General features: G+C 47.6%; 2 protein-coding genes across 3 annotated transcripts in view; one reads left to right on the top strand and one right to left on the bottom strand.

Moving 5' to 3' along the window:
• Pafah2 (platelet activating factor acetylhydrolase 2) overlaps positions 1 to 10,595 on the bottom strand; it is a 34,374-nt gene extending 23,779 nt beyond the window's left edge. Inside the window, exons 1-4 of one of the 2 annotated variants that reach the window (XM_070037587.1) lie at positions 10,541 to 10,595; positions 3,155 to 3,295; positions 2,027 to 2,180; positions 1,017 to 1,113 (exon numbers count right to left, since the gene is read on the bottom strand). In XM_070037587.1, coding sequence (XP_069893688.1) covers positions 1,017 to 1,113; positions 2,027 to 2,180; positions 3,155 to 3,244 — 341 coding nt within the window. In that variant the 5' untranslated portion in view covers positions 3,245 to 3,295; positions 10,541 to 10,595. Of the gene's footprint in view, positions 1 to 1,016; positions 1,114 to 2,026; positions 2,181 to 3,154; positions 3,296 to 5,940; positions 5,960 to 10,540 lie in introns of those variants that run through there. The other variant, XM_070037588.1, reaches the window with a different exon arrangement.
• Positions 10,190 to 13,611, top strand: part of Extl1 (exostosin like glycosyltransferase 1) — a 35,072-nt gene continuing 31,650 nt past the window's right edge. The window contains exon 1 of the mRNA XM_070037586.1: positions 10,190 to 10,277. Coding sequence (XP_069893687.1) covers positions 10,219 to 10,277 — 59 coding nt within the window. The 5' untranslated portion in view covers positions 10,190 to 10,218. The remainder of the gene's footprint in view (positions 10,278 to 13,611) is intronic.

Raw genomic sequence — 13,611 nt, 5'->3', positions numbered from 1 at the left:
CAACTAACCACTGAAAAAATCAGAAACAGCTGTGGCTCAAAGTCGTAAAGCTCTGGCCTTGAGGAAAAAAGCTCAGGGACAGGGCCCAGGCCCTGAGTTCAAACCCCACAGCGCGCGCGCGCACACACACACACACACACACACACACACACACACATACATACACACACACGCACGCACGCACGCACGCACATGCACGCACGCACACATGCAATCCCTGGCTACAGGGTGGACAATGGTTTGAGATTGGGGAAGCCTCTAAGATATGTGACACACTCTGGGACATAAACTAGCCACAGATGTTGATAGATAAAACAGACAAAGCATTCACAAGCTTAACTATGAATACCTGTACTATAACTCCTAAGCCATATAACACACCAAGGGATAGAAACTAAGAGGAAATCATGGGAAGAATCCTGAATGGACACTATATTATTCCCAAACTGGTGAAAGAGATCTTGGAGTCTGGCATCGCTACGTCCCTCCATGTGGAGAAAGGGAGAGAAGCTGACAAGGTGATGCCTAAGTAGGCGTCAATCCAGCCCAAGCCTCAGAAGTCATCCTAGGGGACAGGCATTCTCATCTGGCAGATGCTAAAATCCAAAGCCTTCTTCCATTCACACAGGACACGAGTATGGGGTATGGTTGGGGTTTGGAAGTTAGGCCACTAGCTCAGTGAGCACAAGGAATGAGCCTGTCTTATTCTCCTGTCAATACCATGCAGAGTGGATGCACAACATAGATTTAATAAAATTTCTCTTAAACCCTTCCTAGTACTTTGGGGTTGCAATAGAGGAAGACAATGAGACATGCATATTTATATAGCTGCTGGAAGCTGAGAAGAAAAGGCTGCTTGAGAAAGGCCTTCCAGAGAAGGGGGACCCAGGGTTATCGCAGGAGGCAGATGGCAGATAAGACAGCGAGCAGATGGAGATGTCTGTTATTCTGCCCTTAGAGAATAAGATACATCTCAGCAGCTGTCACTAGGCAAAGAATACGATAGAAACTCTTACCTGAAGGCTCCCAAACCATGGGAGAAGATGATCAAAGGGTATCCAGAGTCCTTTGTCTTAAAGGAACCATTCCAGCTAACAGGCAGGCGACAAGATCCTGGTATAGAGACATGGGTATAGAATCTCTGGCTGCCCTGGTTGTGTAATCCCAAAGGCAGTCCACACACAAGCATTGGGGGTGAGAAAACATTGGTGGTTTCTCTCCTCTGGAGAATCACCAGTCACCCCTGCTCCAGCCAGGGCCATCATCATCATTTACTCTCTCCTCTTCACTTCCCTAGGGAGAGTGAATACCATGAAAAATAAATGAATGAATTAGATAATACCAAAGGAACAGGGCTGGTGTATAGCTCAATGTAGCCCAGCATGCAGGAGGCCCTTGGTTCCATCTCCAGGACAATATTGAATAAACTGAAGGCAGATCCCTGAGATGCCAAGACTGTGGGTACAGTTCCTGGGCGTGGATGATTTAGTCAGTGATCCTACCCAGAAGACGGTAGGACCAGAGAGAGAACTGTAGGAGCCTATGCTCTGTAAGCTTGGAATGTCTGATCTAGGGGCTGGGGGTGTAGCTCAGTGGTAGAGTGCTTTCTAGCATGCCTAGTTGGGTTTGATCCCCAGCACTACCAGAAAATGAAAAAGAAAAAAGAAAAATGATCAAATGTATACAACAGCTGATTCAGAGTAAGGATTAATGCACACTGGATAAAGGAGTCATAGCTTCTACTTCTGCCCCCAGTTGATATCTCAAGTGTTGCACAAGTGGCTTTGCAGACGCCTCACAGATGGGGTAAGATCTCACTTAGATGGGGTAAGTAACTTGCTCTAGTAAATCATAAAGTCTGGAGAGGCTACCTCAATGTCCAAAGCTCTTATCTATGTGATTCTCTCCCAATTTTCCCACACCACCCACTAAGAGATGGCTGTATATGCCTGGGTATCCTCTCAGGGTGTTTCCTAGGGATGTAACCATGCAACTGGGCAAGCATCTGCAGCCAGGCCAGCCTTACCCACAACCAGGTTGAGCAGCAACCCCACCCAGCGCTTGTTAAACTGCAGGTAATCGGCCAGGCCAGTGCAGTACTCGTATCGAGGAATCCAGAGAGGCTGCTCTGGGGTCTCCTCCACCTCTTGGCAAGGGTAGAAGAGTCGAAAGAAGCTCCCCTGTAGCAAAGAGAGCAGCTGCTCAGTGAGAAGACAAAGCACTGCTGGGTCTCCCAGTAGACATACTCATCAGGTGTCTGGGGTACAAGACAATCAGGACACCAACATGAAGAAACTTAGGCTTCTTCAACATACCTAAACATTTCTCTGTGCGCACCAGTCCTGGGGCTTGAACTCAGGGCCTGGATGCCGTCCCTCAGCTTTTGCTCAAGGCTAGCACTCTACCACTTGAGCCACAGCTCCACTTCCAGCTTGTTGGTGGTTAATTGGAGTCTCACAGACTTTCCTCCCTGGGCTGGCTTCAAACTTAGATCCTCAGATCTCAGCCTTCTGAGTAACTAGGATGACAGGTGTGAGCCACCAGTGCCCTGCCAACATACCTAAACTTTACATTTAGAAAATCCAAAGAGAAGCAATTTTCTTGGAAAGCTTATGTTATTACAAATAGCTAACTATATTTTTGAATTACATCTTGGCAGGGCACCAAAATATTTTAAGTGCTTGGGCCATTGAAAGATTTCAATCTGGTCCTGAGCCCAGGCTTGGAAGACTCTAGAGAAGATAAGATTTGCCCTTGTGCCAAACAGGGTGGCATCAGTGGGTCACCCAGACTGGTCCTCCAGGGCTGGCTCTCAGGAAGCAGTAGCATACTCATTTGACAGGGGAGGAGATGAGGGGGTTACAAGAAATGGGAGCCTATTACAAGGGAAAGAGGAGCCCAAGAGCTAGCAGAGTAAACCTAGGGGCAGGTGGAAGGAAAGTTCAGAATGGAGCAGGAGGGAACTAGGTGAAGGTAGAGAGGAGGTCATCATCTTTCCACCCATGGCACATGGCTCACTGCTCACTGAAAGCCTTCCAGGGTCAGCATCTGCCCTCCATTCCTCCTACTCAGTACCTATACGCTCACTGAAGCCCAGAGCAGGCAGCAAGCAGAAGCAATGGAGCTGTGCAGGGGTGGAGCTGGGTTCACATACCTGGAGACTATGACCTTCCATCACATCCCCGCAGCCTACATGGTAGGGGCCGGAGATGGGTGGAAAGCTCACAGACTGGCCGGTCCCCATGGCATCGCCAGTGGATGGACTTAAGTGTCAGCGTGGTTCTGAACTTGAGGGCTGGAGGGTGGAACACAGAAAAGCCTCTTGCTGGTTTCTTCCTAGTTTCCTTTGTTATAAGCATCATGTGCCCCTTGTCAGCACTCTATCCCCCACTCTCCGCCCTCATCACCACATCCTCCATGGCCTGTCACTCACTGAATCATGTATATCATTCACTTGGCAATGTTTAGGGCTGCATTTCCCATCCTCCTCCCCTGCCCCCACCGTTGATGGAGTAAGAAGATGGCAGTGAAGAAGAGACAGAACTTTCATATGCCACAAAACCTACTACCAAGCACTTATGCAACCCCTATCACATGCCAGGCATGGCAGCAAGTGCTGTAGAGACGTCTACGCAGGCCTGGCCCTCACCAGGGCCCGCTTACCTGTCCACACTGTACCAAGAATCTCACATACATCATCTCATTTCACTACCTTAAAACTCTGTGATAGCCAGTGCCAAGACCTATTTTACAGATGAGGAAACTGAGGCACAGAAAGGTTCAATAACTTTCCCCAGATACTCTGCCGATGGGTGACAAACCCAGGCTCTGTCATCTTCATGACTGATCCTGCTCAAGAAGAAAGTCACTCCTAGTCTTTTAGTTATCTTAGTCCTACCAATTTATTGTTTAAACCAACAGAATTGAGATTTATTTGGGGGGGGTGTTTTGGATTTGAGGGCAGTACTAGGGTTTGAACTCAGGGCCTCATGCTTGCTAGATGTACACTCTACCACTTTACACTCCTTTTTTGCATTATTTTGGGGGATGGGATAGCTTTATACTAAAATCTTCCTATCCATGCCTCCCATGTACTAGAGGTTATAGGCACATGCTACCATGCTTGGCTTACCAATTGAGATGGGAAGAGGAGGGTCTCCCTATTTTTTTTTTTTTTTTTTTGATGAGTGGGCTTCATACCACAGTCTTCCTACTCCCCAACTCCAGAACTAAGATTTCTATTGCTTGCAACTAAAGGCATCTAAATGGATATTGAGTTCTGAGTCCAGATGATTAATTATTATCACATTATTCTGCCTGCTTTAAGATGCTCTGGGAGGGATCAGAGCCTGTCAAAGCATGCCTGGGCAAGAAGAGACCTTAGACATGGATTCTGCCCGTCCTCCCCACGGTCAGGTATGTGCTACACTGACAGACAAACCAAGTTCCTGACAGATCCAGTGAGCCTCTCAGTGTCACAAGCAGAACAATTATTTAATTTTACTCACTTTTGTCTGTGGTTTTGGAGGTTGAATTTGGGATCTTATACTTGCTAGAGAAGAAGTCTACCACTTGAGCTATACCTCTAGCCCTTTACTTATTTATTCATTCATTTGTATTGGTTGTGGGACTTGAACTCAGGGACTAGGAACTGTCCCTGAGCATTTGCTCAAGAATAGCACTCTACCACTTTGAGCCAGTGTCACTTCTGGTTTTTAGATAGTTAATTGGAGATAAGAATCTCACAGACTTTCCTTCCTGTGCTGGCTTTGAACCATGGTTCTCAGATCTCAGCCTCCTGAGTAGCTAGGTTTATAGGCGTGAGCCCTTGGTGTCTGGCTTTATTTTGTTTTTGAGATAAGGTCTCACTAACTTTGCCCAGGATGGACTCCAACTCAAAATCATTCGGCCTCGGGGCTGGGAAGGTGGCTCAGTGGTAGAGCGCTTGCCTTGCATGCCTGAGGCCCTGGGTTCGATTCCTCAGCACCACATAAGCAAAAAGAAAAAAGCCGGAAGTGGCGCTGTGGCTCAAGTGGTAGAGTGCTAGCCTTGAGCTGAAGAGCTGAGGGACAGCGCCCAGGCCCAGAGTTCACGCCCCACGACCGGACCCAAAAAAAAAAAAAAAAAAAAAAAAATCATTCGGCCTCGCTGGTCACTGGTGGCTTATGCTTGTAATCCTAGCTATTCAGGAGGCTGAGATCTGAGGATTGTTGTTCAAAGCCAGCCAGGGCAGGAAAGTCCATGAGACTTTTATCTCCAATTAACCACCAGAAAGCCAGAAGTGGAGCCGTGGCTCAAAGTGGCAGAGCACTAGCCTTGAGCAATAGAGCTCAGGGACAGTGTCTAGGCCCTGAATTCAAGTCCCACAAAAAAATCGTTTGGCTCCTGTCTCCAGAGTAGCTGAGATTATAGCTATAAACCATCATGTCAGGCAGTTCTATTCATTAATTATTAATTTTAGGGATATTGGCGAGTGAACCCAAGACCTACTGTGTGCTAGGAAAGCGCTCTACCATTGGGCTACATCCACAGCCTTTTTTATCCTCCTCTCCTCTTTCCTCCCTTCCCCTTCTCTTCTTCCCTTTCCTCTTTTTTACTTTTCTTCCCTCCTCTCTCCCTCCTCTCCCTTTTTTCCTTCCTCTTTTCACTCCTCCTTTCCTTTTTTCCTCCCTCCCTCCCTTCCTGTTACTATCCACACATCTCCTGATTGTCAACTTCTACTTGTCTGGTCTAAAGGAAACCCCAAAAAAATCCTACTGTCATCATGCTACTTAATGTTGGAAGATGATAAAACAAATCAATTTTTTTACTATGCACCTCCCTCCTTCCTTTTGTTTCACTGAAGCAAAAGTTAAAATTAGCCCACTTCTTTTAAAGAAGCAGCTACAGTCTGAGGCAGTCAGTGACTAAATCAGTTTAGACTTAGTCACTGACTCTGACCTTTTTCCCGTGTTGCTGAAGGCATATGCAAGAGACGCACGTCAACCACATGACAGCAGAGCAGCTGCAGTCCTAACGGGTATAAGCAAAGAGTCAGATAAAATACCACAGGAGTTCTGAAGAGAGAGAGGGCTCCCAAGCTTGGGCACAGAGAGTGAGAGAATGTGCCTCAAGCTTGGGCACAGATGGCAAGGGAAAATGAGAAAGGCCAATTGTCAAGTCAAAGAAAGTGTGAGCAAAGGCAGGGTATGAAGAAAGGACATGTGAGAAACAGAGGCCGTTAGTGATGGACCGGGGGAGAGGAGGCCGTGACAAGGCCCACATGGCAGTCCCTGAATAACTAGGCAAAGGTGTCAGAATCTGCTCTAGGTGAGGTGGTGGGTAAGAAAGAAATTCAATCAGAAAAACGCATGGAAAGACTCACCCAAAGAAGGCCTAACTCCTTTGCCACCTAGTCTGGGCAAGTTACCTGACCTCTTCTAACTCTGATTCTCTATGTATATAAGGCAAATCTATTCATTCTCAGGGGTTGCTGTGAAGATAAATAGAACTAATACATTTAAAACACCTACTATAGTATATTGGCTCTTGGCAAATAACCAAGAAATAGCTGCTGATTTAAAAAAAGCAAAAACAGTAGCATATTTGATAACAGACTGGATGTAGGATCAATGGAGAGGGAAGAGCTAAGAAGAGCTTCAGAAAAACAAAAGGAAGGAGTGAAATGGATAGTAAAAAGAAAATGGTTTGTTTTACTATCTTCCAACATTAAGTAGAATGACGACAGTAAGATTCTGTGTGTGTGTGTGTGTGTGTGTGTGTGTGTGTGTGTGTGTGTGTGTGTGTGTGTGTGTGTGTGTGTGTGTGTGTGTGTGTGTGTGTGTGTGTGTGTGTGTGTGTGTGTGTGTGTGTGTGTGTGTGTGTGTGTGTGTGTGTGTGTGTGATGGGGCTTGAACTCTGGGCCTGGGCACTGTCCCTCAGCTCTTCAGCTCAAAGCAAGCGCTCTACCACTTGAGCCATAGCACCACTTCCGGTTTTCTGGTAGTTTATTGGAGGAAAGAGTCTCATGGACTTTCTTGCCTGGGCTGGCTTTGAACTGAGATCCTCAGATCTCAGCCTCCTGAGTAGCTAGGATTACAGGTATGAGCCACCAGCGCCCAGCTACAGTAAGTAGGGTTTTCTTTTAGGCCAGACAGGTGGAAGTTGACAATCAGGACAGCAAATTCTAAAAGGATGATCAGATAAATTTGTCTAGAAACAAATAAAAGCTAAAGAAGATAATTGGCCAGAGTAAGGCTAACATATAAAGGAGTCTGTGTTCCCTAGGCTCACATAAATGATATTTTCCAGGAAAATCAGTCCAGGGATCTCTACCTTCCTTTGTTCATCTCATCTCAACAATTATGGTAGTGCCTGTGCAGAAGCCTCTCCATCCCTTCCAGTGAGTTTCTGAGTCCTCTTGGGAGCTTTCTCAAGTCTTCCCAACCTTCTCTCCTCTCATCTCTGAGCACTGTCACTATTCCTCATCTGGAATCCAGTCTCAGGCTGACACAGATCAAGTCAGTGACCACCACAACCAGTGGTCCATGTGGAATCTAGATCATGGGTGTCTGAATCCATAGCCCAATTGGCTCAGAAACTTTACTTTCCTGCATTCCCAGAGACCAAGTGTGAAGGTGGCTTGGTGGTAGAGTGCTTGCCTCGCATGAATGAGGCCCTGGGTTCGATTCCTCAGCACCACAAAAGCAGAAAAAAAAAAAAGGAAGTGGGGCTGTGGCTCAAATGGTAGAGAGCTAGCCTTGAGCTGAAGGGCTGAGGGACAGCACCCAAGTCCAGAGTTCAGGCCCCACAACTATTGGTGGTACTAGGGTTTGAACTCAGGACCTCATGCTTGTGGCTTGGTTGTTCAGCTGGTGATCTACCACTTGAGCCACATCTCCAGTTCAGCTTTTTACTAGTTATTGTGGAGATGGAGTCTAATAGACTTTTCTAACCATCCTTTAGATCTCAGCCTCTTGAGTTGGTACAATTATAAGTGTGCACTACTGACCTCAATTGGAGTGTTTTGTATGTGTACTTCTTGTGGTCAATTAGAGCTAAGAGTCTCCACACACTTTCCTTCCTGGCCTGACTTTGAACTGTGATCCTCAGATCTCAGCCTCCTGAGTAACTAGGATATAGGTGTGAGCCATGGGTACCTGGCCCCAACTACTTTTTTAAAACCTCTATGTGTGTTTGACCAGCAAGGTTTGACTAGTGCAGATGAGGAAAGTTCTTTTCCTTCATTCAGATATGCATGCATGAACAGAGTGTACACTGTTTTTGTTTTTTTGTTGTGTGTGTGTGTGTGTGTGTGTGTTTGCCAGTCTTGGGGCTTGACCTTAGGACCTGGGTACTGTCTTTTGCTCAAGGCTAGCACTCTACCACTTAAGCCACAGTGCCACTTCTGGCCTTTTCTGTTTATGTGGTACGGAGGAATTGAACCCAGGGCTTCATGCATGCTACCACTAAGCCACATTCCCAGCCCATGTACACAGTTTTTATAACTTCAGTTTCATTGGATGTGATCCTCATGGTCACTGAAAGTATGTTCCTGAAAATCACCAAGCTTAATGTAGTGCCCTGCATACTGTGAGTCTTAAACTTTCACATACTGATACCTTTCTCTTCAGATGTATTCCAGGGGCAAAACTGTATTTTATACTTCTTTATAGCTCAAGCCATCTATCTGTATGCTTTCTACACACAGTGGTGACTTAATAACTGTATCTTCCCTTGGCTTTGATTTAAACTCAATTTCTTTGGATCTTTTTGATCTAAAAATAAAGCTACATAATACAGTGTGGAAAGAAAGGCTTTGTTGACTCTGAATTCTATCTCTCTTAGTTACTAGCTTATGAGTGTGTGTGTGTGTGTGTGTGTGTGTGTGTGTTGTAAGTATGTATGTGTGTGGGTGTACGGGGGCCTCTCACTCTTGCCTGTTTTTGTTTGTTTTTGCCATGCCTCCATTTCTGACTTTTTGCTGGCTAACTAAAGTCTCTTGAATTTGTCTGCCAAGGCTGGCTTCAAACTTCATTCCTCAGATCTCAGCCTCCCGAGTACCTAGAAATTTAGGTATGAGCCACCAGCTCCTGGTTAGCTGTGAGATATTGAGCAAGCTTCTTTAAATTCTAAATCTCTGATAACTTATCTACATGATAGAAATAACTCTCAAGTTTGGTGAAGATGACTAAATAATGTATTTAAAACACCTGACACGTAAAAGGCCCTGTAATCAACAATTGTTGGTTAGTCTTACCTCTAAGACTTTTCTGATCCTGTTTTTTATATGTAAAATAAGGACACTTCATAAGTGAAATTTAAATAAGAAAATCGATACTGCCTAGGGTCTGGTATATTTAAGTGCTCATAAAATGTCCAGAACTAATTAACAGTGCTAAGGCTCTCTTTTAACATACCCAGACAAGACCTCTTTCATTTTTCCTGGGTCAAACTATGGCAAAATGGATTCTTGCCTTGCAGCCTTTTCTTTCTTTCTTTTTTTTTTTTTTGGGGGGTGGGTCCGGTTATGGGGCCTGAACTCTGGGCCTGGGCGCTGTCCCTCAGTATTTCAGCTCAAGGCTACCACTCTACCACCTGAGCCACAGCGCCACTTCCGGCTTTTTTCTTTCTGCTTATGTGGTGCTGAGGAATCGAACCCAGGGCCTCATGCATGCAAGGCAAGCGCTCTACCACTGAGTCACCTTCCCAGCCTGCCTTGCAGCCTTTTCAAGTCTAAGAGGCCCTTACCCAAGCCAGAGTCCACTGAGCAAAGTCAGGAGAGCCCTTTAAAGGTTATGACCAGGGCTTACAGTGCAGCTGTCCTGCTGCTTGCACTCCAAACTTCCCCCATCCTCCTCACCCCTGTGGTATCTGGGCTGCATCTAAGGTTTGGGCCACCAGATAAACCTCCCTGAAGAATACAGGCTCATTGGTGTGGCTCAATCTTTGGTCTCTGAAGGAAGTGGGGCAATAATAGCGCCCTAGTCTCAGATGTAGATAGATATCAAAAGCTCAAAGGACAGGTTTGAGCAATAAGGTGGCAGCGCTAGAAAAGCACCCCCACAAGGCTTTTCCAGGACACTAGCCCATGTCAGAAGCATACATCCTGTTGCCTGCAAGCTCTCTCATAGCACAACCTCACCCCAACAGTGATGCCCAACTCCACTGTATCCAGGCAGAAAGTGAGTCCGTCCCCGGAGAGCAAGAGGCCACGACGGCTGGCACCGGGAAGAAGGAATGAAGACCGGGGCAGCAGGAGCCGGGGGAGCACACGGAGTGTGGAGAACACGGGAGAGGTGAGCTGTGCGGCCGGGGAGGAGGCTGGGGGGGGGGGGTCCGGGGGCGCAGTGGGACGAGCGAGGCGGCCCCCCGAGGCTTAGGGTCAGAAGAGGAAACAGAGAGGACGAAGATCAAAGAGCAACGTGCGTTACTTTGGAGTTTAATGCAAGAACCAGTGCCTGGGATTGAGAGTTCAGGAGACCCCAAGCCAGATAGGCCGAATTACGAAAAAAAGTCTCGCTACAGCCCAGTCCAGCATGGAAGCTCCCACCACACTTACCAGTCAAGGTGATGCCCTCAAGAGACAACCTGAGAGTTTCGCCGACCGAGACGAGACCTATACGCAAGAACCCACTGACCCCCTGGTAGTTGTAGTTTCCAGGGATCAACCTGGAAAGCGCAAAAGCGCTTCCCGCCTCTCCGCTGGAGACTACAACTTCCAAGGCACACCGCGCGCGCTCGCACCTTTGCCACGCTAGGACTGCAATTCCCATCGGTCTCTGCGACCCGATCAGGCCGACAGAGCCCGCCCAAGACCCGGGATGCGGGGCGATTTCGCCCCCTGGTGGTCTTGAGGAGCAGCATTCCGTGATAGGGCTGAGCGGAGGGTTCTTGTTAAGTAGTTCCGAGTCGTAACCCTCCGCCTCGTGGCTCCTCTCCCAGTTCCCGGGCGCGTCTTGGAAGCAGCCTGGGCTCCATCCATTCTCCGCTCCGAGAAGGGGGAAGTGGTTGCATTTGGTTCTGTGTGTCTTGGCTTGCTGTGAGAATCGGAGACTGATCGTTTAAAGGCACGTTTCCTACCAACTCGCAACCTGCTGACATTTGTGATTTTCCAGTGTCCTTTCTCGAAAGAGGCTTAACAGCCCGGGAGGGACCTGGAGGCACCTGAGCTGGGCGGGGGTGGGGTGGGCGGGATGGGGGCACAGGCCAGCCCTCCACGCACCCCCACTCTACTGCCCCATGTGAATTCTTGGGCACACACCATAAGCCAGGTATTGTCTCTAGCCTCAGAGTCCACAGAGTAGCCTCCAGTTCACACAAAGGAATAATTACCACACCGTTATCTGGGCTCACACAGTGAAGGTGGCAGCCTTGAAAGGAGGGGAGAGGGGACTGACCCGCCCGGGGTGTAAGGGAGCCGACTCCGAAGCTTCTTGTAGGAAGAGATGTGAACTTGAGACCCCAGGGAAAGGACTGAGGCAGGGTAGAGGAAGACAGGGCGTGTGAAGAATGTCCCAGTGCTTCCCACGGCACTGATTGATGGCATGGAGAGAGAGATGCCGGGAAGGTATGCAGGGTCCTCTGTGCAGTTTAAAAACGTTCAGCATGGGTATGATGGTTTACACCTGTAATCCCTGCTCTCAGGAGACTGAGGCAGGAGGATCTCATGTTGAAGGCTGGTCTACATAGAGAAACCTTGTCAAACAAAAACAAAAACAAAAACAATAAAATACTACCAACAAAGCAGTTCTCTACACCTTGCTGGGGAAGGTCCTAGCTTCTTAGCCGGGCATTTAAGATCCTTCTCAGCCACATCTGGCCAGCCTAGTGCTCATGTTATTCCCAGATCAGAACTGCCTCTTCTCTACCCTGCCCCCAGCCACATATACCTCTTTTTGGGGGGGAGGGGTCGGTTGTGGGGCTTGAACTCTGGGCTGAGTGCTGTCCCTCAGCTCTTCAGCTCAAGGCAAGTGCTCTACCACTTGAGCTACAACGCTATTTCCAGTTTTGTGGTAGTTTATTGGAGATAAGAGTCTCCCAGACTTTCCTGCCCTGACTGGCTTTGAACTGTGATCCTCAGATCTTAGCCTCTTTAGTAGCTAGGATTACAGGTGTGAGCCACGGGCACCTGGCCGACATATACCTCTTGTACCTCCTGACCATTCTCAGGATGCTTCAGTTTCTTGTTGCTCTCTCCAAACTTTAACTTAGGCTGTTCCCTCCACGAGCTTCTCTGGTACCAGGAGTTACTTTGTCCTGTCTGGCAGGCTCTCTAATCAATTCTCTTCTGCCTTTAACATTCCTCTTCAAGCTGTGTGTCATGGCTCACACCTGTAATCCTAGCTACTCAGGAGGCTGAGATTGGAGGATCCAGGTTCAAAGCTAGCCCAGGCAGGAAAATCCATGAGACTCTTTATCTCCAATAAACCACCAGCAAACCAGAAGTGGCAGGGCTGGGAAAGTGGCTCAGTGGTAGAGCGCTTGCCTTGCATGCCTGAGGCCCTGGGTTTGATTCCTCAGCACCACATAAGCAAAAAGAAAAAAGTGGCACTGTGGTGCAACTGGTAGAGCGCTAGCCTTGAACTGAAGAGCTGAGGGACAGCGCCCAGGCCCAGAGTTTAGGGCCCATGACCGGACCCCCCCCAAAAAAAAAAGAAAGAAAGAGAAAACCAGAAGTGGCACTGTGGCTCAAGTGGTAGAGCGCTAGCCTTGAACTGAAGAGCTCAGGGACAGTGCCCAGGCCCAGAGTTCAAGCCCCACGACCGACAACAACAGAAACAAAAAGGTTCCTCTTCAGTCCTTCCTCTCCATGAAGTTTCTTTGACCTCCCCAGTCACAAAGGATCCTGCCTCATCTCGGTTACTTTGACAGTTGTATGTACTTTTTGTTCGAGAGCTTTACTCTCATGATCTGTAACATCCACAAGATTGGAATCTGAAATCTCCACTACAAACCCTGTGATAGCCAGTGAATAGACGTGACTCAAGTGGCAGAGAGCCTGCCCAGCAAGTGCAAGGCCTTAAGTTCAAACAGCAGTCCCACCAAAAAGAGGAAAAAAATGAGTTCCTTAACACCAAGAATCCTATATATGCTCTGTCTATATGACCCTCAAGTCACCAGTGTCTGTAGTCCTTACTTTAAGTTCTCATCTCTTCTCCTGAAACACTATCCCCACCACTGTCCTTCCAAGATAGAGCCATCAGGAAAGTGATGACAGAACAGCACTGTGGTGATTAAACTTCAGATTTAACTAAAGCTGTGGTTGGTGGCAGTAGCCACAGAACATAAAACACTTCCTGTATACTGCAGAAGAGCTCCCTTTGGCTAATTAATCATAGCTGAGCAGCTGGTCCAGAACACTGTGACAAACCAGAATCCTGGTCATGAAAAGGGTGGCTGGGGGTCATGTTTTCCAGTCTTCTACTCCCAGATCATGGCATGCCAGGGTCATTTGCTAGCCAACCTAGTTTATAATATCCCAGATATACTTACTCCTGTAATCTTAGCTATTCAGGAGAGATAAAGGTCGAGGTTCAATGCCAACCCAGGAAGAAAAGCCCTGGCAACTCAATCTCCAATTAATCCACAAAAGGCCAAACTAGTAATATAGCTCAAGTGGTAGAGAACCAA

This window comes from Dipodomys merriami, unplaced genomic scaffold (assembly GCF_024711535.1).
Source record: "Dipodomys merriami isolate MVZ:Mamm:240054 unplaced genomic scaffold, mDipMer1.0.p SCAF_28, whole genome shotgun sequence".
Taxonomy (NCBI): Eukaryota; Metazoa; Chordata; class Mammalia; order Rodentia; family Heteromyidae; genus Dipodomys; species Dipodomys merriami.
Note: the sequence above shows the minus strand (reverse complement) of the source record. Positions and strands in the feature narration are given on the sequence as shown.